Raw genomic sequence first — 23,649 nt, 5'->3', positions numbered from 1 at the left:
CCTCCTTCTGACTTGGCTTAGCTTCTTACCTCGTCTGCTCCCTGTGTGAGCAGTTGGCCTCAGGTCCTTCTGTGTCAAATGGGACAGAACCGACTGTCCTTCCTTCTCTAAGAGGGAAGGAATGTGAATGCCCCGATCAAGACCCACCATGGGATCTGAATGACCCTGCTGTGTTCCACTCATGCAGGTTCTCTTACTCCTGAATTGTCTCTGTAGACCCGGGTTCAACATCACCTAAACTTCAGGACCCTAAAGCAATGTGCTGTGATGGTCGAGAAAACAGCAAACAAATCAGACAATCGGGTTCAAAAAGGGATGGTCTGTGCCCAGAACATAAAGAGCACAGGTCCCTGTAGGGTGAGTTGATGGGTCCCTTGCCACCTCTGTATTGAGGTTGTCCCCTGAAAGTTTCTTCATTCCCTAGTAACAGGGCCTGAGTTATCTCCCACCTTCTTTTTCTCCTAAAGCCTTTGCTTTAGGAGATTCAGTAGAGAGCCCCTCAAGACATCTGTGAGCTGGCCTGGCCTGTTCCTCCAATAGGGAGCAGCCCTCCCATCCTGGGGGTGCTGCCAGCATGCAGTAAAGTGGGGGTGATGATGATAATTTGAGTATATCCCTGTAGGACCAATGTCCAGGGCTTACTGGCCTTATAGCTCCTGTGCATTCCTAGAACTTGGGAAAGAATAGTATTTCTAAGATGATGGTAAAGTGTTCAGCTCTCAAATGTCATTCAAGGAAACCTGGGCCTGGGGAAGGACCTTGGTGCCTGTCTCCCCAGTCCTTTCATAGTTGCCAACCTGTTATGATTATCTCCTCCATTCTTTTGCTTGTTTCTTTCTTTTCCTCCAGGGAGATTCTGGGAGTCCCCTGGTCTGTCAGTTTCAGACATCATGGGTCCAGGTGGGGACTGTGAGCTGGGGTGATCGCTGTGGTTTGAAAGAAGTGCCTGCAGTGTACACAGATGTTAGTTTCTACAAGGACTGGATCACTGCAAGAATGAGTCAGGCATCGGGTCTGGACTCTGGATTCCTTATTCTGCTACTGTGTCTGTTGCTGCCTCTGGGCATCCTGGCAACCCTGTGATCACCCTGGCCTCTGCCATTTCTGCTTCTGAGTGTCACATTAGCCCTGCCTCTGAGATGCCTCTCCTACTCAATGCCCTGTCCTCAAATCCGTTTGGGGTCCACTGATCCTGTGGAGATCCACAGGACAGAGTGGCTGCGAGTGAAGACCGAAATGGTACCTGCCTGGTGCTCCAGGAACCTGCCTCATCGAGGCCTATCTGTAGGCCGTGCTCTGCTTGCCAGGAAGGAGTGGGTGAAACCTTCTCACTTGGATGGACAGCGACCTGCCAGGTGATGCTTCAGGATGCTGCACGAGTCTTGGAGAACATTTTTCCATTGTCACCGGTGAAGCAGTGTTAGACCTGACACTTTATCAGACCAGCCCACCTGATGATTGTTGGGAGGGAGGGAGGAGGCTTCGTCACTTCCATATCGGACTCAGTTGTCTGGGTTGGGAGAAGGTCCTCTGCTTCCAGTGTAGATCGCTCTGTGAGTGTGCAGGCTCTGCCGCACAAACCCTCATGGGTCAACTCATTGTTGGAACCACCTTCCCAGTGCTGCAGTGGCGCCTCTGAACTCACCACTCAGCATTCAGGAGAGTGGAAATTTCAGGTGTGAAACTAATACATGTTTGGAGAGTCTCTCGTATGTTCTGAAGCTGTGCTCTCCTGAAGTTTGTGGTGTTACACATAGCATATTAGGAAACGAGTTTCCCATTTAACTGGAGGAGTTTTCATGGCATCCATTACTCTCTAGAAAGTGGGAGATGAGGAGCCTGTGTACTTGGTTAGAAGTGTGATGTGTTCAGTTCAGTTCATTTCAGTCGCTCAGTCATGTCTGACTCTTTGCGACCCCATGAATCGCAGCACACCATGCCTCCCTGTCCATCACCAACTCCCAGAGTTCACTCAAACTCACGTCCATCGAGTCGGTGATGCCATCCAGCCATCTCATCCTCTGTCGTCCCCTTCTCCTCCTGCCCCCAATCCCTCCCAGCATCAGAGTCTTTTCCAACTCTTCGCATGAGGTGCCCAAAGTATTGGAGTTTCAGCTTTAGCGTCAGTCCTTCCAATGAACACCCAGAACTGATCTCCGTTAGAATGGACTGGTTGGATCTCCTTGCAGTCCAAGGGACTCTCAAGAGTCTTCTCCAACACCACAGTTCAAAAGCATCAGTTCTTTTGCGCTCAGTTTTCTTCACAGTGATGTGTTAGGCATTGGAAACTGGAGCTTCTTATTTGCTTCTCTTAGGAAGGTGATAAGTTATGTAGGTAAAATTAAGCAAAAACACAGAGGAGTTGCCTCTCACAATTTATCATCTAGACCTAACAGTGCTATGAGGAATTTTACAACTACCGACAGAGAACACTTACTCTTTTTGAATGCTCAGGGAACTTGAAGAGTAAAAGCCTAAAGAGGGACTTCCCTAGTGGTCCAATTTTAAGATTCTGCATTCCCAATGTGACGGGAGGGAGGGCGGGGCGGGAGGGGGGCCCCCATGTTTGATCCCTGGTCAGGAACTAGATCCTATCTTTTGCAGCTGAAAAGAGCATGTGTACCACAACTAAACACTGCTGCTGCCGCCAAGTCACTTCAGTCGTGTCCAGCTCTGTGCGACCCCATGGGCGGCAGCCGACCAGGCTCCCCCGTCCCTGGGATTCTCCAGGTGAGAGTACTGGAGTGGGATGCACAACTGAACACAGTGCAGTTAAATAAAGTTGTTAAAGAGCCTATGGAAAATCAACAATCTCAGGGAATCTGTGTGATACACATTCTGTTCATGAGCCACATAGCAATAATATTAAAATCAATTTTTTAAAATCCCATATTTCTGAAACAGTCAAAACCCTAGTGAATGGCCATCCTTTAAAACGGAAATCATGAGGAAATTATAACTTTCCAGTTTCCCATAATTGGTCCCCTGTGCTTCGCCTTTTAAAGGCTTTTCCTTATGTATCTTATGTATCTAACTCCCTCTGTCCCTTACACAGTCTTCTCTTTATGCTCTCATTTAATAAACAAATGTTAAAATATTATCCCAGCTTTTTTTTGGTTTCTTTTGCACCAGTGTGTCCTGGCATTCCGCTTTCTGTCTCTTTACTTCCCAGGTGTCTGTATCTCTGTGTAAATTTGTGTCTTCAGTGATCTACTTCCTGGACTTTGCCTTTTCCCCCAGTTTGAAAGTTGTTGTTTGGTATGTTCAACTCATTCACGTTTTTTTTGCAGACGCTATTATATTCGGGCTGGAAACTGCCATTTTGCCCTGTGTTTTCCTATTTATCATACTTCCATTTGTTTTTCTTTTATGTTTCATTGGGCAGATCGCATTTTTTCTTCTTCTTTTTTTTTTTTTTAAGTCTCCAGTGTTTAGATCACGCTGAGGCATCTAATTCCTGATATCTCTACTTTAAGGTGGAGAACTTAATTACGAGTTCAAGGGTGGACTGAAGAAGCACTGCTGAAGAAGCAGAAAGTGAAGATGTTGGAGCCGCAGGCCCCGGCTCTGTGTTCCCTCCAACCGGAGGGCAGGCGCGTAGCCCCCACGAGGGGGCGCCGCAGAGCGTGGAGGCGGCTAGAGGCGGCCATGGCGTTTCTGGGAGTTTCCCGCGGCGGCGGCGGCAGCTCCTTAGGCCTTCTGGTCTGGCTCTTGTTCCTTTGGCCACAGCTCCGTGAGACAGGGCCGGCAAGGACTGGAGGTGGCTAGGCTGCACTGATGCGTGGCAGCTGGGGCTGACGGCTGGACTAGGGCTGGGGGACGGAAGGGGGAGCTGGGGATGGTGCCCTGGGCAGAGGCCGGTGCTGACGGGCCGCACTCCAGGCCGCTCCTTTTCTCACTGGTCCCTGGCCTCCCTCAGGTGAGCGTGCCAGACCCAAGGAGGATTCTGCAATGAGCCGGGCAAACGCAGAGGCCCCCTCAGCTCCAGGACCCCTGAAATCTGAGGCGGTTCCAACAGCTCCAGGGCTGCCTGCACCCCCAGCGGAAGATGTTCTGCAGACCCCGCCTCCCTTTGGAGGGTCGTTCGTACCAGGTACTGCTTCTTTCTGCACGGGGCTCTACAGGCCACCTGGGAACTAGAGGCAGCGCATCCCTGGCTGGGTGACTGTCCTGGTGGGTTTGAGAGGAAACCTGTCTCTCCCTCAGCGGTGAGGGTGGTGGGCGCAGATGCAGAGACACTGGTGGTGGCGGTGGAAGGCGGTGGAGGTATTAGAAGGGAGCCAGCAGCTTCACTTCCAGCCCCTCTTTTTACTGAGCCCAGGAACATGTGGCCATCGGAAGATGAGGATAGTTGGTGGAAGGCCAGCCCCAGACAGAAAGTGGCCCTGGCAGGTGAGCCTGCAGATCAACAATGTACACGTGTGCGGAGGCTCCCTCATTGCCCCGCAGTGGGTACTGACTGCAGCTCACTGCATATTTGGGTGAGTGTTTTCTGTTCTGGGCTTGGCCTGCTGCTCAGGCTGTTACGAAGTGGAGCCATTCCTGCCCCTTTCCTCTTCTTCATCTGAAAAAGAGGCCACAGTCCCTAGTTTGTGTTCACTGCGAGTGCTACATGAGTTTTGCATTTCTACCAAGAGCCCACGTTCTGCTCCAGTGGCTGTGGGACCTCAGTTGGAGACCACGGACTCCAGTGGTTAGGGCTCTGCAAGGGGATGTGTGTGGTTTAGAGGGAGAAAAAGGCCAGTGGCTGTCATGTGTGCTAAGTCACTTCAGTCGTGTCCGACTCTGTGTGGCCCTATGGACTGTAGCCTATCAGACTCATGTGTCCATAGATTCTCCAGGCAAGCATACTGGAGTGGGTATCCACGCTCTCCTCCAGGGGATCTTCCAGATCTGGGGATCAAATCCGAGTCTCTTATGTCTCTTGCATCGGCAGGCAGAGTCTTTACCGCTGAGCAACCTGGAAAGCCCTGATGGCTGTTGCAGGAGATGGGATCAGGATGAGAAGAACCTGGAAGGGGTGGGGTGGGGGGAGCGTAGCCCCTCCAACATCTCTGTGAGGGCCATGTTCTCTTTCCACAGCTTTGAGGAATATACAGTGCGGATGGGAAGCACACTGTTACGTCCCCAATTGGGAATGGTCATTCCAGTTCGAGACATCGTTTGCCATAGCTTTTATGATGTTAGAACTTTGATTAATGACATAGCTCTTGTTCTGCTGGCCCACTCTGTGAATTATTCTGCATTCATCCAGCCAGTGTGTCTCCCTGTAAAGAATTTTGAAGCGGAAACTGGGACACGGTGCTGGGTGACTGGATGGGGCCAACTGAAGGAAGACGGTGAGACTGGCAGGCAGGGTCTGAGGGGGAAGTCTGGAGCCCTGGGGTTGGCCAGTTGGCTGAAGGGAGGGACAGGGAGGCTGGTTCTCTACAGGTGGGCAAGGGAGGAGGTGGAGCTGAGGCTGCCTGGGAGTGACTGCAGCACAGTAGGGATTCCTCCTGTTGCGTTAGACCTGGGGGCGGGGGTCCTGGTATGGTGGGTCCTCTCCAGGGCGGACTTCAGCTCCAGGATGATGAGCTGTCTGCCAGTCAGAGCTGTCCTGCTCTGGAATTACCTGCCAGGTGGGGAGGGAGCTTCTTGTGCCTGGGATGTGGGTCTAGCCAGAGCAGCCCTGGGAGGAGGCTGGGTTGGTACCCGTGGGCACTGCTTGTCCCGGAGTCTGTGACCGAGCCCTGTACAGACACCTGTCACTGCTATTGCTGATACACACAGTGATGACAGTTGCTTTTGTATCAGGCCTTGTAAGAAGCCTTGTCTCTTTGTGTCCTGATCCGTTCCTCCTTCTGACTTGGCTTAGCTTCTTACCTCGTCAGCTCCCTGTGTGAGCAGTTGGCCTCACGTCCTTCTGTATCAAATGGTTCAGAACCCATTGTCCTTCCTTCTCTTAGAAGGAGTGTAAATGCACTGATTAAGACCCAGAGTGTGGGACTTCCTTGCAGTCCAGTGGTTAAGACCCCACGCTTCCACTCCAGGGGGTGCAGGTTTGATCTGTGGTTAGGGAGTTAAGATCCTGCATGCTGCACAGTGCAGCCAAAAACTCAAATGCAAAAGACCCAGAATGGGATCTGGGCGCCCCGTTCTAGTCAACTCAAGCAAACGTTTTATTTCTGAGTTGTCTTTCTGTAGCCAAAGTGCTGCCAGAAATTCTTCAGGAGACTGACCAAATCCTTCTTCGCCACACATTATGTAATGAGAAATTGCAGACACATTTAGGATATCGTCGTACATTAGTTCGAAAAGGGATGATCTGTGGCTATCACGAATATCTTAAAAGCCCCTGCAAGGTGAGTTGATGGGTCCCTTGCCACCTCTGTACTGAGGTTGTGCAGTTTCCTTATTCCCCAGTAGCAGGGCCTGGGTTATTTCCCAGCTCCTCTTTCAGCCTTTACTTAAGGAGATTCAGGGGAGAACCCCTCAAGATACCCATGAGCTGGCCTGGCCTGTTCCTCCAATAGGGAGCAGCCCTCCCATCCTGGGGCTGCTGCCGGGTGTGGTGAAGTTGGGGGTGATGATGATAATCACGTAGTTCCTGTAACTGAGTTCTTTCTGTCGTCGTTTCCTGTGCCAGTGTGAGCATTCACCCACATTAGGTCAGTCTCCCAGCTCACAACCCTCCACCTAGACATTATACATCTTATTATACAGATGTGGGCCCTCCAGAGACATAAGTCCCGGATCCCCCCGCGAGTGCCTGTAGGAGCCCTGGGCCCACAGCCTCCCCTCTGCCCTGAGCAGCTTCCTGAGCAGGGGACAGGGGACCGGTCTCAGAGGATGAGTGTTTGGGTCCTGGCAAGAGGAGAACATCACTGTGGGAGAGGGAGCAGTGAGTCCACGGCTCAAGGTCTGACGCACAGGCCATGTTTAGGGAATGGGTATCCGGTCTGGAGCAGTGAGGAGGCCAGTATGGCCAGAGTAGGGGGCTGGAGTCAGAACGTGTGGCCTGCAGGCTGTCTGCGTTTCTCGGTCCTGTCCAGGCAGGCCTGTAGGCCAGGAGTTTGTTCTTCATCGTGTGGGCCGTGGTGCTGAGCCGCAGGCGGGACCTGGGCTGGGGGTGGGGGTGGGGGCGGGGAAAGGAGTTGGTTTGTGTCACCACTTCTAGTCACCGACTGCATGTGAGGTTGGGGTGAGGGCGAGCTTGAGGAGGACTCTGAGTTTATGATGAGCTGGTTGGTGAGGGGCCTACCAGAACAGGGTTGAGGAAGGATGTGCAGTGTGTGTGTGAGCTGGGGGTTTAGCAAGTCTGGATGTGTTTGGAGAGAGGGGCTGCTGGTAGAGTATGTAGTTGGATGTGTGGGTTTAGGGCGGGCAGAGAGTTCGGGTGACTCCAGAGGTAAGGACTCTGGCCCCCCCATGCTGGAATGATAGTGAGAGAATGTCACAGCTGGGAAGGCCCAGGACTGACCAGTAGAATAGACTCTGGCCTTAGAGCCCGACAAGGGCTCTGGAAGCTACTCACAGTGCCAGGGGATGCCCCTTTAGTTGCTGGGTGGTGGGAGACTTGGAGAAGCGCAGGGGCAGGAGAGGCTTAGGGGCACTGAAGGAGAATTTAAGAATATCCTGGCGGGACTGATGTCCAGGGCTTACTGGCCTTATAGCTCCTGTGGGTTCCTGAGCACCTGAGAAGCAGTAGTATTTCTCAGATGATGTTAAAGTATTCAGCTCTCAAATGTCATTCAAGGAAACCCGGGCCTGCTAGGTACCGGAGGAAGGACCTTGGTGACACTAGCAAGATCCCTAGTGCGTTGCTAGAAATCAGCCTTTTTTGATGATGATCCCCTTACATCCTTGTTTCTTTTTTTTTTTTCTCTCCAGGGAGATTCTGGGGGTCCCCTGGTCTGTGAATTTAATGACACCTGGGTCCAGGTGGGGATTGTGAGTTGGGGCATTGCCTGTGGTCGCAGTGAATTGCCTATAGTTTATACAGAAGTTAGCTCGTACAAGGACTGGATCACTGATCACATCATTAAGGTGTCCTCCTGTGCCTCAGCTGGATTCTTGATCCTGTCACTGTCCCTGGTGTTGCCCCTGGGCCTCCTGGTGGCCCTGTGATCACCCTGGTCCACATTCCCCCCTGTTTCTGAGTCTCACATTAGCTCTGCCTCTGACCTCCCACTCCTACTCAGTGCTGTTTCCTCAATTCCATTTGGGATCCACTGACCCTGTGGAGATCCACATGACAGAAAGTGGTAGCAAGGAAGGAACCCTGGATGTTTCCTAGCCTGCTGTTCCAGGCACCTGCATTATCATGCCTCCTTCTTGGCTGTGCTCTGCCTGCCGGGAAGGAGTGGGTGAAACCATCCCAGCTGGATGGACAGCAACCTGCCAGGTGATGCTTCATGATTCTTTATCTACGTCTGGGCATCATCTAACAAAGAAGAGACATCATCAACGGTGCAACAGCATTAGACCTGACACTTTATCAAACCAGTCTGCGTGGTGATTGTTAGGAGAGACTGAGGAGGCCTCACCGTGTTCGCTTCTGACTCAGTTGTCTGGGTTGGCAGAAGGTCCCCTGCTGCCCAGTGTGGATCCGAGTCCCCATTCTTTGCCACACAAATCTTCCTGGGGCAACTCAGTCTTGGAACCTTCTTCTCAGTGCTCCAGCGGTCACATGCAAGCTCACCCCAAGTTGTGTTGAGGCAGTTATGGAGTATGGAGATTTCTGATGCCAGCTGAATAAATGTTTATTCTTTTGTGTTCTGATGCTCTTCTCTCCTTGCAGTTGTGGGGTTGCATATGACATACTCTGTAGAAAACTAGTTTCTCATTTGGCAAAGAAACTATTCATGGTTCTCATTAAGCTCTAGAGGGGGAGGTGAGTCCACACCTACTCATTGATGAGTCTAGGAATGGTTTTAGCTAGCAGGTTCCTGCTCCCTGTACTCCTATTATAGTTATCAGCATGTCTGTGGGGAGCTTTGTACGCTAATTACATAGCCTTTATAGCTTAGAGTAGAGAATCAAGAGAGACTGGAACTGGGAGTAAAACTTACTCAGGCAGGGGCATGAGTAATATTATTCCTCCTCCCCTGCTTCTGCTTGCTGGTCACCTCCACTTTATTACCAAAGGTCTGCATTCCCATCAGTTCGGTTCAGTTCAGTCGTTCAGTCGTGTCTGACTCTTTGAGACCCCAAGGACCACAGCACGCCAGGCCTCCCTGTCCATCACCAACTCCTGGAGTTTACTCAAACTCATGTTCTTTGAGTCAGTGACGCGATCCAGCCATCTCATCCTCTGTTATCCCCTTCTCCTCTCTCCTTCAATCTTTCCCAGCATCAGGGTCTTTTCAACTGAGTCAGGTCTTTGCATCAGGTGGCTAAAGTATTGGAGTTTCAGCTTCACCATCACTCCTTCCAATGAGTATTCAGGACTGATTTCCTTTAGGATGGATTGGTTGGATCTCCTTGGAGTCCAAGGGACTCTCAAGAGTCTTCTCCAACACCACAGTTCAAAAGAGTCAACTCTTCGGCGCTCAGCTTTCTTTGTAGTCCAACTCTCACATCCATACACGACTACTGCAAAAACCAAAGCCTTGATTAGACGGACCTTTGTTGGCAAAGTAATGTCTCTGCTTTTGAATATGCTGTCCAGGTTGGTCGTAACTTTTCTTCCAAGGAGCAAGCATCTTTTAATTTCATGGCCACAGTCACCATCTGCAGTGATTTTGGAGCCCCAAAGATTAAAGTCTGCCACTGTTTCCACTGTTTCTCCATCTATTTGCCATGAAATGGGACTGGATGCCATGATCTTAGTTTTCTGAATGTTGAGCTTTAAACCAACCTTTTTACTCTTCTCTTTCACTTTCATCAAGAGGCTCTTTAGTTCTTCTTCACTTTCTGCCATAAGGGTGGTGTCATCTGCGTATCTGAGGTTATTGCTATTTCTCCCAGCAATCTTGATTCCAGCCTGTGCTTCATCCAGCCCAGCATTTCTCATGATGTACTCTGCATAGAAGTTAAATAAGCAGAGTGACAATATACAGCCTTGACATACTCCTTTTCCTATTTGAAACCAGTCTGTTGTTCCATGTCCAATTCTAACTGTTGCTTCCTGAACTGAATACAGATTTCTCAAGAGGAAGGTCAAGTGGTCTGTATTCCCATCTCTTTCAGAATTTTCCACAGTTTATTGTGATCCACACAGTCAAAGGCTTTGGCATAGTCAATAAAGCAGAAATTAAAGCAGAAATAGATGTTTTTCTGGAACTTGCTTGCTTTTTTGATGATCCAGCAGATGTTGGCAATTTGATCTCTGGTTCCTCTGCCTTTTCTAAAACCAGCTGAACATCTAGAAGTTCATGGTTCACATATTGTTGAAGCCTGGCTTGGAGAATTTTGAGCATTAATTTGCTAGTGTGTGAGATGAGTGCAATTGTGCAGTAGTTTAAGCATTCTTTGGCATTGCCTTTCTTAGGGACTGGAATCAAAGCTGACCTTTTCCAGTCCTGTGGCCACTGCTGAGTTTTCCAAATTTGCTGGCATATTGAGTGCAGCACTTTCACAGCATCACTTCATGGCAAATAGATGGAGAAACAGTGGAAACAGTGATGGACTGCTTATTTTGGGGGGCTCCAAAATCACTGCAGATGGTTATGGCAGCTGTAAAATTAAAAGACGCTTGCTCCTTGGGAGAAAAGTTATGACCAACCTAGACAGGATATTAAAAAGCAGAGACATTACTTTGCCAATAAAGGTCTGTCTAGGCAAGGCTATGGCTTTTCCAGTAGTCATGTATAGATGTGAGAGTTGGACTATAAAGAAAGCTGAGAGCCAAAGAACTGATGCTTTTGAACTGTGGTGTTGGAGAAGACTCTTGAGAGTCCCTTGCACAGTAAGGAGATCCAACCAATCCATCCTAAAGGAAATCAGTCCTGAATATTCGTTGGAAGGACTGATGCTGAAGCTGAAACTCCAATACTTTGGCAACCTGATGCGAAGAACTGACTTATTTGAAAAGGTGCTGATGCTGGGAAAGATTGAAGGCAGGAGGAGAAGGGGACGACAGAGGATGAGATGGTTGGATGGCATCACTCACTCAATGGACATGAATTTGAGTAAACTCCAGGAGTTGGTGATGGACAGGGAGGCCTGGTGTGCTGCAGTCCATGGGGTCATGAAGAGTCAGACACGACTGAGCAACTTAACTGATGTAAATCAGTGAAGTTAAAACACAGCCTCACACTGTACACAAAAGTAAAATGGCTTAAAGACCTAAATATAAGACATAACACCATAAAACTACAAGAGAACACAGGCAGAACTCACTGAGCTAAATCATACCAATGTTTTCTTTGATCACTCTCCCAAGGCAATAAAAATAAAAGCAAAAGTAAACAAATGGAAGCTAAGGAAACTTACAAGCTTTTGCACAGCAAAGGAAACCATAAACAAAATGAAAGACAGCCTACTGACTGGGAGAATATATTTGCAAATGATACGACTGACAAGGGCTTAATTTCCAAAATATACAAACAGCTCATGTAACTCAACAGAGAAAACAACCCAATCAGAAAACGCGCAGAAGACCTACATGGACATTTCTCCAAAGAAGACATATTGATGGCCAACAGGCACAAGCAAAGATGCTGAACATCAGCATTTTTAATTAGTAGAAAACCACAAATCAAAACTACAGTGAGGTATCACCTCACACCAGTGAGAATGACCATTATAAAAAAAATACACAAAACAATGCTGGAGAAGATGTGGAGAAAAGGGAACCCTCCTGCACTGTTGGGAATATAAATTGATGCAGCCTCTATGGAAAACGATATGGAGGGTCCCCAAAAAACTAAAAATAGAGTTGCCATAATGATTCAGTAGTCCCACTTCTGGGCATATACATGGATGAAACTATAGTTTAAAAAGACGTGCACACCCCTGTGTTCATAGCAGCACTATTCACAATAGCCAAGACACGGAAACAACCTAAATGTCCATCGACAGAGGAATGGATAAAGATGATATAGCACATACGACGGATTATAGTCAGCCATGAAAAAGAACAAAATAATGCCAGCATTATTTTGCAGCATCCTAGATGGACCTCCAGATGACTATATTAAGTGAAGTTAAGTCAGAAGAAGACAAATACCATATGATATCACTTATATGTGAAATCTAAAATATGACACAAATGAACATATCTATGTATCAGAAACAGGCTAACAGACACAGAGAACAGACTTGTGGTTGCCAAGGAGGGGTGAGGGAGGGTTAGATCAGGAGTTTGGGATTAGCAGACGCAAACAATTATATATAGAATGGATAAACACGCGGATTTTTTTTACCAGCTGAGCCACCAGGGAAGCCCAAGAATACTTGAGTGGGTAGCCTACTCCTTCTCCAGCAGGTCTTCCCGATGAGGAATCAAAGCGAGATCTCCTGCATTGCAGGCAGATTCTTTACCAACTGAGCTATCAGGGAATCCCACTGTATAACACAGGAAATATATTTAATGTCCTGTGATAAGTCATGGTGAAGAAAAAAGGAAAAAGAATGCATCTATATAATCTCTGTACTCTGTCACTTGAGTCATGTCTGACTCTGCGACCCCGTGGACTGTAGCCTGCCAGGCTCCTCTTTCCATGGGATTCTCCAGGCAACACTATTGGAGTGGGTTGCCATGTCCTCCAGGGGATCTTCCTGACCCAGGGATTGAACCTGTGTTTCTGTGTCTCCTGCATTACAGGGGGATTTTTAACCCACTGAGCCACCTGGGACTCCCCATGTAATCTAAGTATCTATATAAATAAATAATTTTGCTGTACAGCAGAAATTAACATAAATCAACTATACCTCAATAAAATTAAAAAAAGAAGTCACTGAATATTCATGGGTTAACAAAATAAATTGAACTTCTCGTTCCTATGTCATCCCAATCAGGTGTTCTTGGTCAGCAGGTGGCTTTTCTCTATATTATGTCCTCTCAGCCCTGTGGTTCATGCTTACCTACCTCAGACTTCCCTGGACGGCTTGTTCAACTACAGATAACTGATTCCACTCCCAGAGTTTTACATCCTGTAGGTTTGGGTGGGTCTTAAAAATGTACATCTCTTAAGTTCCCAGGTGCTGCTCCTGCTGCTCTGTGGACCACACTTTGAGAGCCATTGCTCTGCATCAACACAATAGAGAAGTCAATCTTCTCTTTACTGCCTTTGCATTAAAGTGGCACATGTCACCTCTCCTCACTTCCTATTAGTGGAACTCATATTCTGGACCGCTGCGGATGCTAGGGTGCAGAATGTGGTTCCCAGACTTGGGTCCCCCACACTTGACAGAGGCAGCAGGAATCTTGATTGTCATCTCCCAATCCTGGATACACCAGTTCAGTTCAGTTCAGTTCAGTCGCTCAGTTGTGTCCGACTCTGCGACCCCATAAATCGCAGCACACCAGGCTTCCCTGTCCATCACCAACTCCTGGAGTTCACTCAGACCCACGTCCATCGAGTCACTGATGCCATCCAGCCATCTCATCCTCTGTCGTCCCCTTCTCCTCCTGCCCCCAATCCCTCCCAGCATCAGAGCCTTCTCCAATGAGTCAACTCTTTGTGTGAGGTGGCCAAAGTACTGGAGCCTCAGCTTTAGCATCATTCCCTCCAAAGAAATCCCAGGGCTGATGCCCTTCAGAATGGGCTGGTTGGATCTCCTTGCAGTCCAAGGGACCCTCAAGAGTCTTCTCCAACACCACAGTTCAAAAGCATCAATTTTTCGGCGGTCTGCCTTCTTCACAGTCCAACTCACATCCATACATGACCACAGGAAAAACCATAGCCTTGACTAGACCCAGCAGATCCCAAAACAGCATTCTTCTACAAATCATCCTGTGAAAGCCCAAGGTTTCATATCCGCCACCGTTTCTTTCAGTTTCTACCATCCCACTGGTGGTTTGTGAAAGTGTATAAACACCTTTCTGAGGTCTCCCCCAAGGTCTCTCGTTCAAGTCTTCAGTTCAGTTCAGTTCAGTCACTCAGTCGTGTCTGACTCTTTGTGACCCCATGAATCGCAGCACGCCAGGCCTCCCTGTCCATCACCAACTCCCGGAGTTCACCCAGACTCGCGTCCATCGAGTCACTGATGCCATCCAGCCATCTCATCCTCAGTCGTCCCCTTCTCCTCCTGCCCCCAATGCCTCCCAGCATCAGAGTCTTTTCCAATGAGTCAACTCTTCTCATGAGGTGGCCAAAGTACTGGAGCCTCAGCTTTAGCATCATTCCTTCCAAAGAAATCCCAGGGCTGATGTCCTTCAGAATGGACTGGTTGGATCTCCTTGCAGTCCAAGGAACTCTGAAGAGTCTTCTCCAACACCACAGTTCAAAAGCATCAATTCTTCAGCGGTCTGCCTTCTTCACAGTCCAACTCTCACATCCATACATGACCACAGGAAAAACCATAGCCTTGACTAGATGGACCTTAGTCGGCAAAGTAACGTCTCTGCTTTTGAATATACTATCTAGGTTCGTCATAACTTTTCTTCCAAGGAGTAAGCATCTTTCAATTTCATGGCTGCAGTCACCATCTGCTGTGATTTTGGAGCCCCCCAAAATAAAGTCTGACATTGTTTCCACTGTTTCCCCATCTATTTCCCATGAAGTGATGGGACCAGATGCCATGATCTTCGTTTTCTGAATGTTGAACTTAAAGCCAACTTTTTCACTCTCCACTTTCACTTTCATCAAGAGGCTTTTTAGTTCCCCTTCACTTTCTGCCAAAAGGGTGGTGTCATCTGCATATCTGAAGTTATTGATATTTCTCTTGGCAATCTTGATTCCAGCTTGTGTTTCTTCCAGTCCAGTGTTTCTCATGATGTACTCTGCATATAAGTTAAATAAGCAGGGTGACAATATACATCCTTGACGTACTCCTTTTCCTATTTGCAACCAGTCTGTTGTTCCATGTCCAGTTCTAACTGTTGCTTCCTGAACTGCATATAGATTTCCAGCTTAAATGTCACTTTTATAAGGACATCTTCCCTAATTCCCTAGCCTTAGTGTTCTTTTCTGGTGCTTTTTATATCTTTCCAGAGTCTCAAAACAACATAAACTGAGAAACTCTTCAACGCAAGGGAAACAAGGTTGTGATCAGAGGCTGGATGACATGTCGCCAACACCAGTCTGAGGATTTGGATGTGCCTTCACTGGCCAGGTTTGGGGGTACAGTCACCAACTTAAGGCACTTGGGGGTACTTCCATGGCACCGGCCACTGAGGAGGCAACAAGAGGCCCAAGGCTCTGCAGTCATCTTCACGGAGCCCGCAGGAGGTGGGCCTACGTGTTGCTGAGCGTTCAGGATTCCAGGTGCACCATCGCGCGTCATCGACGTCATCACGTGCTGGACGGGCCGTCACGTGTCTGAAGCTCCGTCCTGTGCGTCAAGTGCGGGTGAAGTCGTCGCGGCGTCCGGGGTTCACGCGGGCCGCCGCTGCTGCCGCTAGAGGCCGCCTCAGGGGCCTTATGGCCGCCTCGCTGCCCTGCCTTAGCGCAGGGCGTGCAGCCTCGAGGCCGTTAGGCCTGAGCCGCAGCTTTCTGCTGCGGCTACTGCTGCTGCTGAACTCCGGTGAGGGCGGCGTCTGTTCCGCGCCGCTCCCGCTCTGCTCCGGGTCGTCCTCCCCCGACGCTGCCCTCCAACCCGCGGGAGAGGCCGGGATGGGCCCTGCGCCTCCCGCCAGCCCGGAGCCCCTTCTCCTCAACTGAGCCTTCGGGCCTCTCTCAGGGCGGTTCCCTTGTTCCAGGACTCGCAAACTCCCGCCCTCTCTGCGTCTATCCTTAGGCCTGCCGGCCCTACAGCCTCCTGAGGCCCTGTGGTGCGAGGGTAGTCATCCCTGCTGTGAGGGCTAAGCCCAGGGTCTCCCCACACTTAAACCAGTGTGGTCAACTTCACTTTCTTCTCAGACCCTCTGTTCTTCGGAGGGTAGCCTCACTAGCAGTGGCTTCCTTCCCTCAGGAAACACAGGCCCTCAGGTGCTGTTTCCCTTGACTCCCTCAGGCCCGGCGGCCCCTCCAAACCTGAGTGTTACCCTTTCTTTAGGAATCAGAGCCAGGCCTCCTGTTCAAGGTCAGCCTGCTCACCCCAGCTGTGGACTCTGGGCCCTCCGTCTGCGCTCGTAGATCTGTATCCTCTCCCTTTCTGTTTACTGTGTTTCTTCACCCTGTCTCATCCCCTCACTGCCAGATTTCTCGAAGTAAGTTTTCACTTCATCTTTCCTTCGGGTGCTTCCTCACTTCTCAACCAATCCTTAGCGCGTTCCTGGCATGTCTTTGCCCTGTCATCCCTGACCTTTCCACTCCTCCCTCTGATTTTCTCTAATCCCTCCGCTTCTCTCAGGCCGTGTTCCTGATTCTCCTCTACCTCAGAGTGACTCCCATGCTCTTCTGTGTGCCTCCCAGGCGCCCCATGTTCTGGTCATCCCTGACTTATTGGTGTTCCCAGAAGTCTTGTCTGGGTTCCCTCTTCACTGCTCCCTGAGTGAACTCACTTGCCCTGGGTATTGAGCTGCAGCTGCCATTTATGTGATGCTGCTCCCTCAGGAAACAATGTGCCTGGATGCACAGCAACATACTGGGCACCTGTTCTTGAATGACCTAGAGCCATCACAGCTCCTTGGGTTCCAAAGTTGAGATCCTCTTCTTCCGATAAACTAGGTTCTCTTACTCTGTCCTCTTACTCAGTGGATAGTAGTCATTTATCTCTAAAATCAGAAATTGGGGAGTCTTCCGTAGACTCGGCTATCTTCCTTAGTCCCATCCAACTCATCAAGTCTTTTGCCACTGCCACTTCGTCCAGCCCTCTTCATTTGTAGCCTGGCTTCTGCCACGGCTTTGGTGAAATCTTACTGCATTCAACCTTTTCACCTTCCTATCTAATCTGCATACTGCCTTCACAATACAAGCCTGACCATGTCACACCTCCATTGGCCTCCCTCCTCCCAGAGTCTCACCCAGGCTTCTTGGCCTGACTTATGAAGGCACTTCTGATTGACTCCTGACTTTCTTCCCCTGGCGTCATTTCTTGCCATCACAGGCTTTGTCCTTTATCCTCTAGAGTCGCCAGCTTACACCATGATGCTTCTTTCATAAAGAATGTCATTGTCACTTTTCATTTCTGTTTTACTCTCTCATCTTTAAGATCTGGCACAATAACCCCTCTTTCCAGAATCCTCTCTGTCTTCTTCTGGACTTACCTGCCACCTGGAGCCTTGTCCCCACTTGATCTCACATGAGTGACTGTGTGTTTACTTGTGACTTCTCTTCTGGACAACCTGCTCCTCAAGTGCGCATACAGGATGGGTCTGTCTGATACACCTCTGTCTCTTGATACAACCCCCAGCCCCTTGTCCTTGGGCTCCAGGGCTGGGAACAGAGTGGGAGATTAGGAAATAATTGGTGAAGGATTGAATGAACTAATGAAAAATGTACTTCATTGTCATCCTGTTACAACCTCTTATTTCATCTCTGTTCCCCGTTTCTCCTCCAGGTTACAAAGGAGACAGCACCAAACCAGGTGGGTAGGGTAAGACCCTGCCTCAAGAAAACCTTGGATCCTGGGAGGGTATATTCTGAAGAGGGTCACAGAGCTAGTGTTTCTGGGTCTATAAGAAGCAGAAACTCAGTGTAAATGGCCTGCTTTCTAAAGAACAGCCTGTGCCTGTCAGGAAGTACAGACTCAACAGTGTACAATGAAAGAGTATCTGGGCCTCCTGTGGGAATGCAGAGCCTCTTCAAGTTCAACTGAGGCTGTATCCCATCAGGGAACATGCCCAGGAAGAAACCTTTTGAGCTCTGAACTGTTCATTTACAAATGGAGCCTCTTGGGCCTTATGGAAGTGTCTGCAGAGCCTGGCTCTTCTGAGATCTTCCTGTCTTTTTCCTTAGACTTTTAAGGGTGGAGGGTTGTGTTGCCCCTGTTTGTTCATAGGTTTCCATTGTAACAGGTGCACCCCGATTTATTGTGGATTGTTTGGTTGATTAAGTTAGTTATTTCTTCTTATATCTTTGCCCCACCCCTATTCCTTCTCTTCACTCTCCTCCCAGCCTTTCTTGTATGTTCGATACGTATCTTTGTGTTTTGGCATAAATACATATTGTGGTTTTATGTGCATGTATTTGTAACTTACATAAACAGTATGTGCTTTAGATCTCTTTCTGTTTCCTCCTCTTTTCATTTAGCTCCATTTAAAAAATATTTTCCTTGGAAATCATTTTAAACGTACAAAAGACTGAAAATAGTATAAGAACACATACATATACATAATTTTTTTCAGAATCAGTTGAGAGTAGCATACAATTCTTTATCTCTGAATACTCTGATGTGTATTTTCTAAGGATATTCTCTTAGGTAATCACAGTACAACCTATGAATTTCAAAAATTCAGCCCTCTGCATTCCTACCAGCAATTTGTGAAGTTGTATATATTGTTACAGACCTCCCACCCCTTGGCTTCATCCAGCTTTTTGCCTATCTAATAGATTAAAAAAACTGACTCTTTAGTTTAATTGAGATTTTCCTCATTACTAATGAGCATGTCTCATTGTGCTTTTGGCCTCTTGAATTTCCTCTTCTGATAAATTGATTGTCCTTATCCCTTTGTACATAGTCTATTGTTCTTTTTTCTTGATGATTTCCTAGAGTTCCTTGTATATTCCTAACAAAAGCATTGATTTTAGACATTGCAGATATTACCTACTAATCTGTCATCTGTCTGTTAACCTTGTTCCTGGGGTCAAAAATCCTTGATTTTTATGTAATCATGTTAATCAGTTTAATGCTTTTATGGGTTGTGGTTTGAGGTTTGTTTAAAGAGTCCTTTTCCATCCTATGTCACATGTTTGCCTGTTAACTTTACAGTTTTACCTTCAAGGTCTTCAAGTACTACTAGAGAAGAATTGAGTTTTGTTTTTTTTTCTTATTTTATAATGAGCCAGTTTTCCCAGCACCATCTGCTCAACAGTCCATCATTTACTCAGATTGTGGTAGCTCCTTTATTTACATTAAGTTCCTGTATTCTGAGGAACAATTTCAAGTTCTCTGTTCCTTTTTTGGGTCCACTTGTCTGTCCTTGTCAGTACCACAGTTTTTGTTACTATGGCTTTGTTGTGTGCCTTAGTATCTGCTAGGACAAGTATCCCTTCTTTGCTCTACTTTATGGACCTTTGTTTTTCTATTTCAATTTTAAAGTAAGTTTATCAAATTTCTTAAAAATTTGAAATGGGAAAGTGACTTTACAGATTAATTTTGGGAAGAATTGCATCTGAAATATTTATTCTGTTTTAAAACACTGGGTCTTTCTCCATTTATTCCAGTCATTTTCAGTGTCCTTTATTAGAGTTTGAAATGTATTACCACAGACATCTGGCTTAGTGTTGAATACTTGAACTCCAGGGTGTTTTATAATTTGTAGCTATAAAATGTATCTTATTTTGAATATAGCTGTGCTACGTTCAGGTCGGTTGGGGTAGAGAAATGTTACTGATTTTACAAATCAGCTATTGAAGTATTATATACATGCACACAAAAAGTGTACAAATCTTGTACCCAGCTCATGAAATTATCACACAGTGAATGCATCTGTGCAGTCTCCACCCAGTCAGAAAGTAGAGTGGTACCAGCACCCAGAAGTTCCCTTCTGTCACCCCAGTTGCTTCCTTTGCCATCCTCCCACAAAGTATCATTACTCCTGGCTTCTGAAAGTATAATTTTTTTGGTTTGTTCTTTAATGTTGTATGATGTTTCCTGTAGATTTTCTTACTTTGCTAAAGTAAGAGTTTGTTTTGTTTTTTAGTCATAAAGCTATGTTGAATTTTTGAAATGCCCTTTTCTATATCTGTTGAGAAAAGCACATGATTTTTCCTTAGAGAAAAAGAACTGTTTATGTGGAGAATACACCAAGAGTGCTTCCACTGTGGACTACCCTTGTGCCCTGGGACAATCTCTACATGTTCATGGTTCATTATTTTAAAAAATATAATATTGGCTAATATTTTATTTACAATTCTGCATGTATGTTCACATTCATATGGTCATACAACTTGATTGTTGAAACTGCTTGCAAACTAACAGTGTGTAAGCTGTGAGTGGGAGGCCTCTGTTGGCTCCATGCTGGGGCTTTTTCTTGAATCGTCTATGTAAAGATTTCTGACATAGGAGTCTGGAGATTTTCTTGACTCTGAGTAGGATGGGGACAGAGGCCTTTTGCATTTAAGAGATGCAGAAAAGCTTTTAGGAACATGGCCTGAGAACATAAGAAAATACATTTCCTGTCTTGGGGCTCCTACGCTTCTCCCTAGTTTTGAAGTTCTGTGTTTTTCGCTCCCTGTGTGTCTCAGTATCTCTCTCCTCCTCCTGTCATCTCTCTGTTTTGATGCTTTTTATCTCTGTTATTGTCATTTTCTGTCCAGCTCAGTGCCTTTGGGTAGGCCGCTGCTCTTCTCTCACCTTTAGTTTCCCCTTGTTTGAAATGGAAGCAAGTCCCTGAGTTTACAGCCTTGTGCAAATTCCCCTGGGGGCATCTTGGTCTTAGTCATCCTTAGCCTCCTCTGTGTGGCCACTGTATCTCCCTGGCACACTGTTTCTGAAGCTTGTGGCCAACCTTGGTGGCCGAAGAACTTGGACCTGTCTCGCCATTGGCCCTGGGAAGTGAGCCTCCGAGTGGGAAATGAGCACGTGTGTGGAGGGGCCCTCATTGACCTCAACTGGGTGGTGACTGCTGCCCACTGCATCGAAGGGTGAGTATGGCCTCTGGAGACCCAAGACTGTAAAGGACCCAGCCTAGACTCCTTGTTTCCTCTGTGAAATAGCGTGGGGATATAGGAGGTTGAGGGAGCGGGAAGGGATGTCCAGAATAGGAGAGAGTCACTCTTATGATCTCACAGAGGCCAGGGAACTGAGCCAGGGCAGGAACCCAAGCAACAGAGACTATCCTAGCCAGGGCAACAGGCAAACCCAGCATACACCCCACCCCTCACACACATGAGAACCTGCATGCGTGCTAGTAACTACACATGGACCAGGCCACTTGATCAGCCCGACTGATGAATGAGGAGGCAGTCATCTCTCTGACCCTGAGGGCGCCTAGGCTGGATGAGCAGGATGGAGTGAGCAGGGCAAATCAGGCAGGACTTCTATTAACGGGAGCATCCTTGGTGGAGGTAGGAGCATAGTGTTGCTTGAGAACCTGAGATCCACCAGATGGGGCTCTGTGTCTCCTGTAGCACAAAAGAGTATTCAGTGATTCTTGGCACCTCCAAGCTGATGCCCCCGAACTCCACAAGAACCCTCTTGATCCCTGTGAGGGACATCATTATGCACCCCAAGTACTGGGGCCGGACCTTCATCATGGGTGATGTGGCCCTTCTCCAGCTTTACAATCCTGTCATCATCAGCAAGTATGTGCAGCCCATCTGCCTTCCGGAGCCCAACTACAGCCTCAAGGTTGGGACACAGTGCTGGGTAACTGGCTGGGGCCAGGTTAAACAGCGCTTCTCAGGTAAGGAGGAAGGGGTTGGGGGTGAGGTATGGCACCCCAGAGAGTACACTCCATTCTCTTGGGGTCTTGCCTGCTGAGCCCCTTCATGGTGCCTCTCACGAAGCTGTTTCCTCTGACCCCTGGTTCTTTGGATGTGTTAGGATTGCTCCTCACATGAGAACTGTTGCCATGGTTGACACCATTGCACTTGCTGTGGGCCCTTCATTTGGACCTAGGAAAGCCTGATCATTTGCTTCTTTCAGAAGCTTAGAGTTAGGGATTCATAGATTCATTCAGTTATTCGTTTACCTGACAGATGTCAATGTTCAGGCATCTGCCACGTGCCAGACCCTTGGCACTGAGGATATATGTCCTGCCTCTTGGGAGCTCATAACTGGAGTGTGGGTAGGGGCACAGACTCACAAGGAAAGAGGCAGAGACTTTATCAGGTGATCATGAGAGTAAGTCAGGAGGAGTCTGGGATGAGCTCTGGGCAGAGGGTCTGCCTGAGGTGCCAGAAGGAGGAATGAGTGTCAGTCAGGTGGCAGAGGGCACAGCCAGTACAAAGCTCAGAGGCTGGAGAGAAGCAGCATGGTGTTGGGGTCTCAATTTCGGAGTAGTTGCACTGAAATTTGTATTGTATCTTGCTTGGTTCAAAAGCAAAAGATTTCCAGAGAAACGGATTTTGGAGAAGAGCTTTAGAGAGTTAGGTGCTTGTCAGACATGGTCCACACCACAGGGGAAGGGCCAAGTGAAGGAGGGCCTGGAGACGTGAAGGGGTGTGGCCAAGTCTTGATGCTGGAGGGACAAACCCTGGGAAGAGGCAGGGTTGAGTGGAATGAGGAGTCAGTTCTCACCCCACTGGACTCCTCCACAGCCAACTCCACTCTGGCCCCAGAGCTGCAGGAGGCCGAGGTGTTTATCATGGACAACAAGAAGTGTGACCAGATTTACCGCAAGAAGTCCCACATCCCCCGTGTTGTCCCCCTTGTGCTGGGGGATATGATTTGTGCCACCAATTACAAAGAAGACTTGTGCTCTGTGAGTTTCTGGGAGGTTCTGGCAGCTGTCCTTCGGTTGGGATGATTCCAGATAGGGGGGCAGTTCCCCAGGGAGGGGTTTGCTTGGCCTCCCTCTTTGTCATCATTATCAGGCGGAGCCCTTCTCCCGTTTTCCTTCCCCGTGATTTTGATTTTTGCCTGATATTCTGGGATGGGGTCCTCAGCTGAGGAGTGAAGGAAGATTCCATGAAGTGAGATCCTCAAGGATTGAAACAAGCTTCCAAGCAGAACTCAGAGGGTGGGCATTCTGGGTCCCCCAGTCCCTTGGGCTCCAGCTGGGCCGGAAGCCTCCATCACTCTTTTCTCTTTGCCTAGGGGGATTCTGGGGGTCCATTGGCTTGTGAAGTCGAGGGCAGATGGATTCTTGCTGGGGTGTTGTCCTGGGAAAAGGCCTGCGCCAAAGTACGTAATCCGGGCGTGTATACCCGTATCACCAAATACAGCAGATGGATCAAGAAGCAAATAAGCAATGGGATTCTCTCAGTTCCCTGCACTTCTGCCTGGCTCCTACTCCTGTTCTGGCTGCTGCAGCCCCAGATGGGCCCCTGATCTTCGCTCTCCCTTCTCCATGCTTCACCTTTGCTGAATGAGGCCAGATCAAGATTAGATCAAGGTCATGGGTCTGTATTCAACAAGAGTCAAGATGGGGAAAAAGTGGCCCCTGGGACTGAGTCCAGTTTTGGCCTCCTAGTCGGGAGGGAAGTGGTGGATGACTAAGCCTTGAGTGACCAGGAGAGAGGAAGTGTGGCCTAGAAGTGCTCTGGAATTGGGGATCAGGATAGCAGGGATTAAATTTGTGAAAACATAAGCTGACTCTGTTCTCTTTTCTGGGTGGCCCTGGGGATTGGGGATCAGTGGGTGGGCAGGGCCTCCTGGAATTAATTCTCAGGAGGCTTCCCAGAGTGGAGATGGTTGTTTTTGCTAAGCCACTTGTGCTGCGGCTTTGGGAAAGGGCTTGGGCCTGAGGCATCAGTTTTCTCAACTGTAAAGTGGGTGTGAGGGGAGCAACTGAGACATGCACTATAGGTGACAGTAGGAAGGACCTATCGTGCTCCAAAATCAGCTTTC

At 48.3% G+C, this 23,649-nt stretch overlaps 2 protein-coding genes and 1 long non-coding RNA gene across 3 annotated transcripts; all 3 read left to right on the top strand.

Moving 5' to 3' along the window:
* The first annotated feature begins 312 nt into the window (after positions 1-312).
* LOC128045324 (uncharacterized) lies at positions 313-2,733 on the top strand. Its single transcript, XR_008199152.1, has 3 exons — positions 313-357; positions 850-1,355; positions 2,605-2,733. It is a non-coding gene; the product is annotated as an uncharacterized LOC128045324 (long non-coding RNA).
* Positions 2,734-3,648: 915 nt separating this feature from the next.
* On the top strand, positions 3,649-8,109 carry LOC128044839 (serine protease 44-like). Its single transcript, XM_052637270.1, has 6 exons — positions 3,649-3,733; positions 3,920-4,093; positions 4,207-4,266; positions 4,322-4,481; positions 5,083-5,098; positions 7,873-8,109. Exons 1-6 carry the CDS (start codon positions 3,649-3,651, stop codon positions 8,107-8,109), a joined length of 732 nt encoding a protein of 243 aa, XP_052493230.1.
* A 7,403-nt stretch (positions 8,110-15,512) lies between these two features.
* Positions 15,513-23,130, top strand: LOC128057702 (serine protease 45). The gene is made up of 6 exons (XM_052650188.1): positions 15,513-15,615; positions 17,533-17,559; positions 20,633-20,780; positions 21,267-21,541; positions 22,398-22,561; positions 22,897-23,130. Exons 1-6 carry the CDS (start codon positions 15,513-15,515, stop codon positions 23,128-23,130), a joined length of 951 nt encoding a protein of 316 aa, XP_052506148.1.
* Positions 23,131-23,649: the final 519 nt, after the last annotated feature.

This window comes from Budorcas taxicolor, chromosome 1, assembly GCF_023091745.1.
Source record: "Budorcas taxicolor isolate Tak-1 chromosome 1, Takin1.1, whole genome shotgun sequence".
NCBI classification, from domain to species: Eukaryota; Metazoa; Chordata; class Mammalia; order Artiodactyla; family Bovidae; genus Budorcas; species Budorcas taxicolor.
This window is presented reverse-complemented; position numbering and strand designations above follow the sequence as displayed.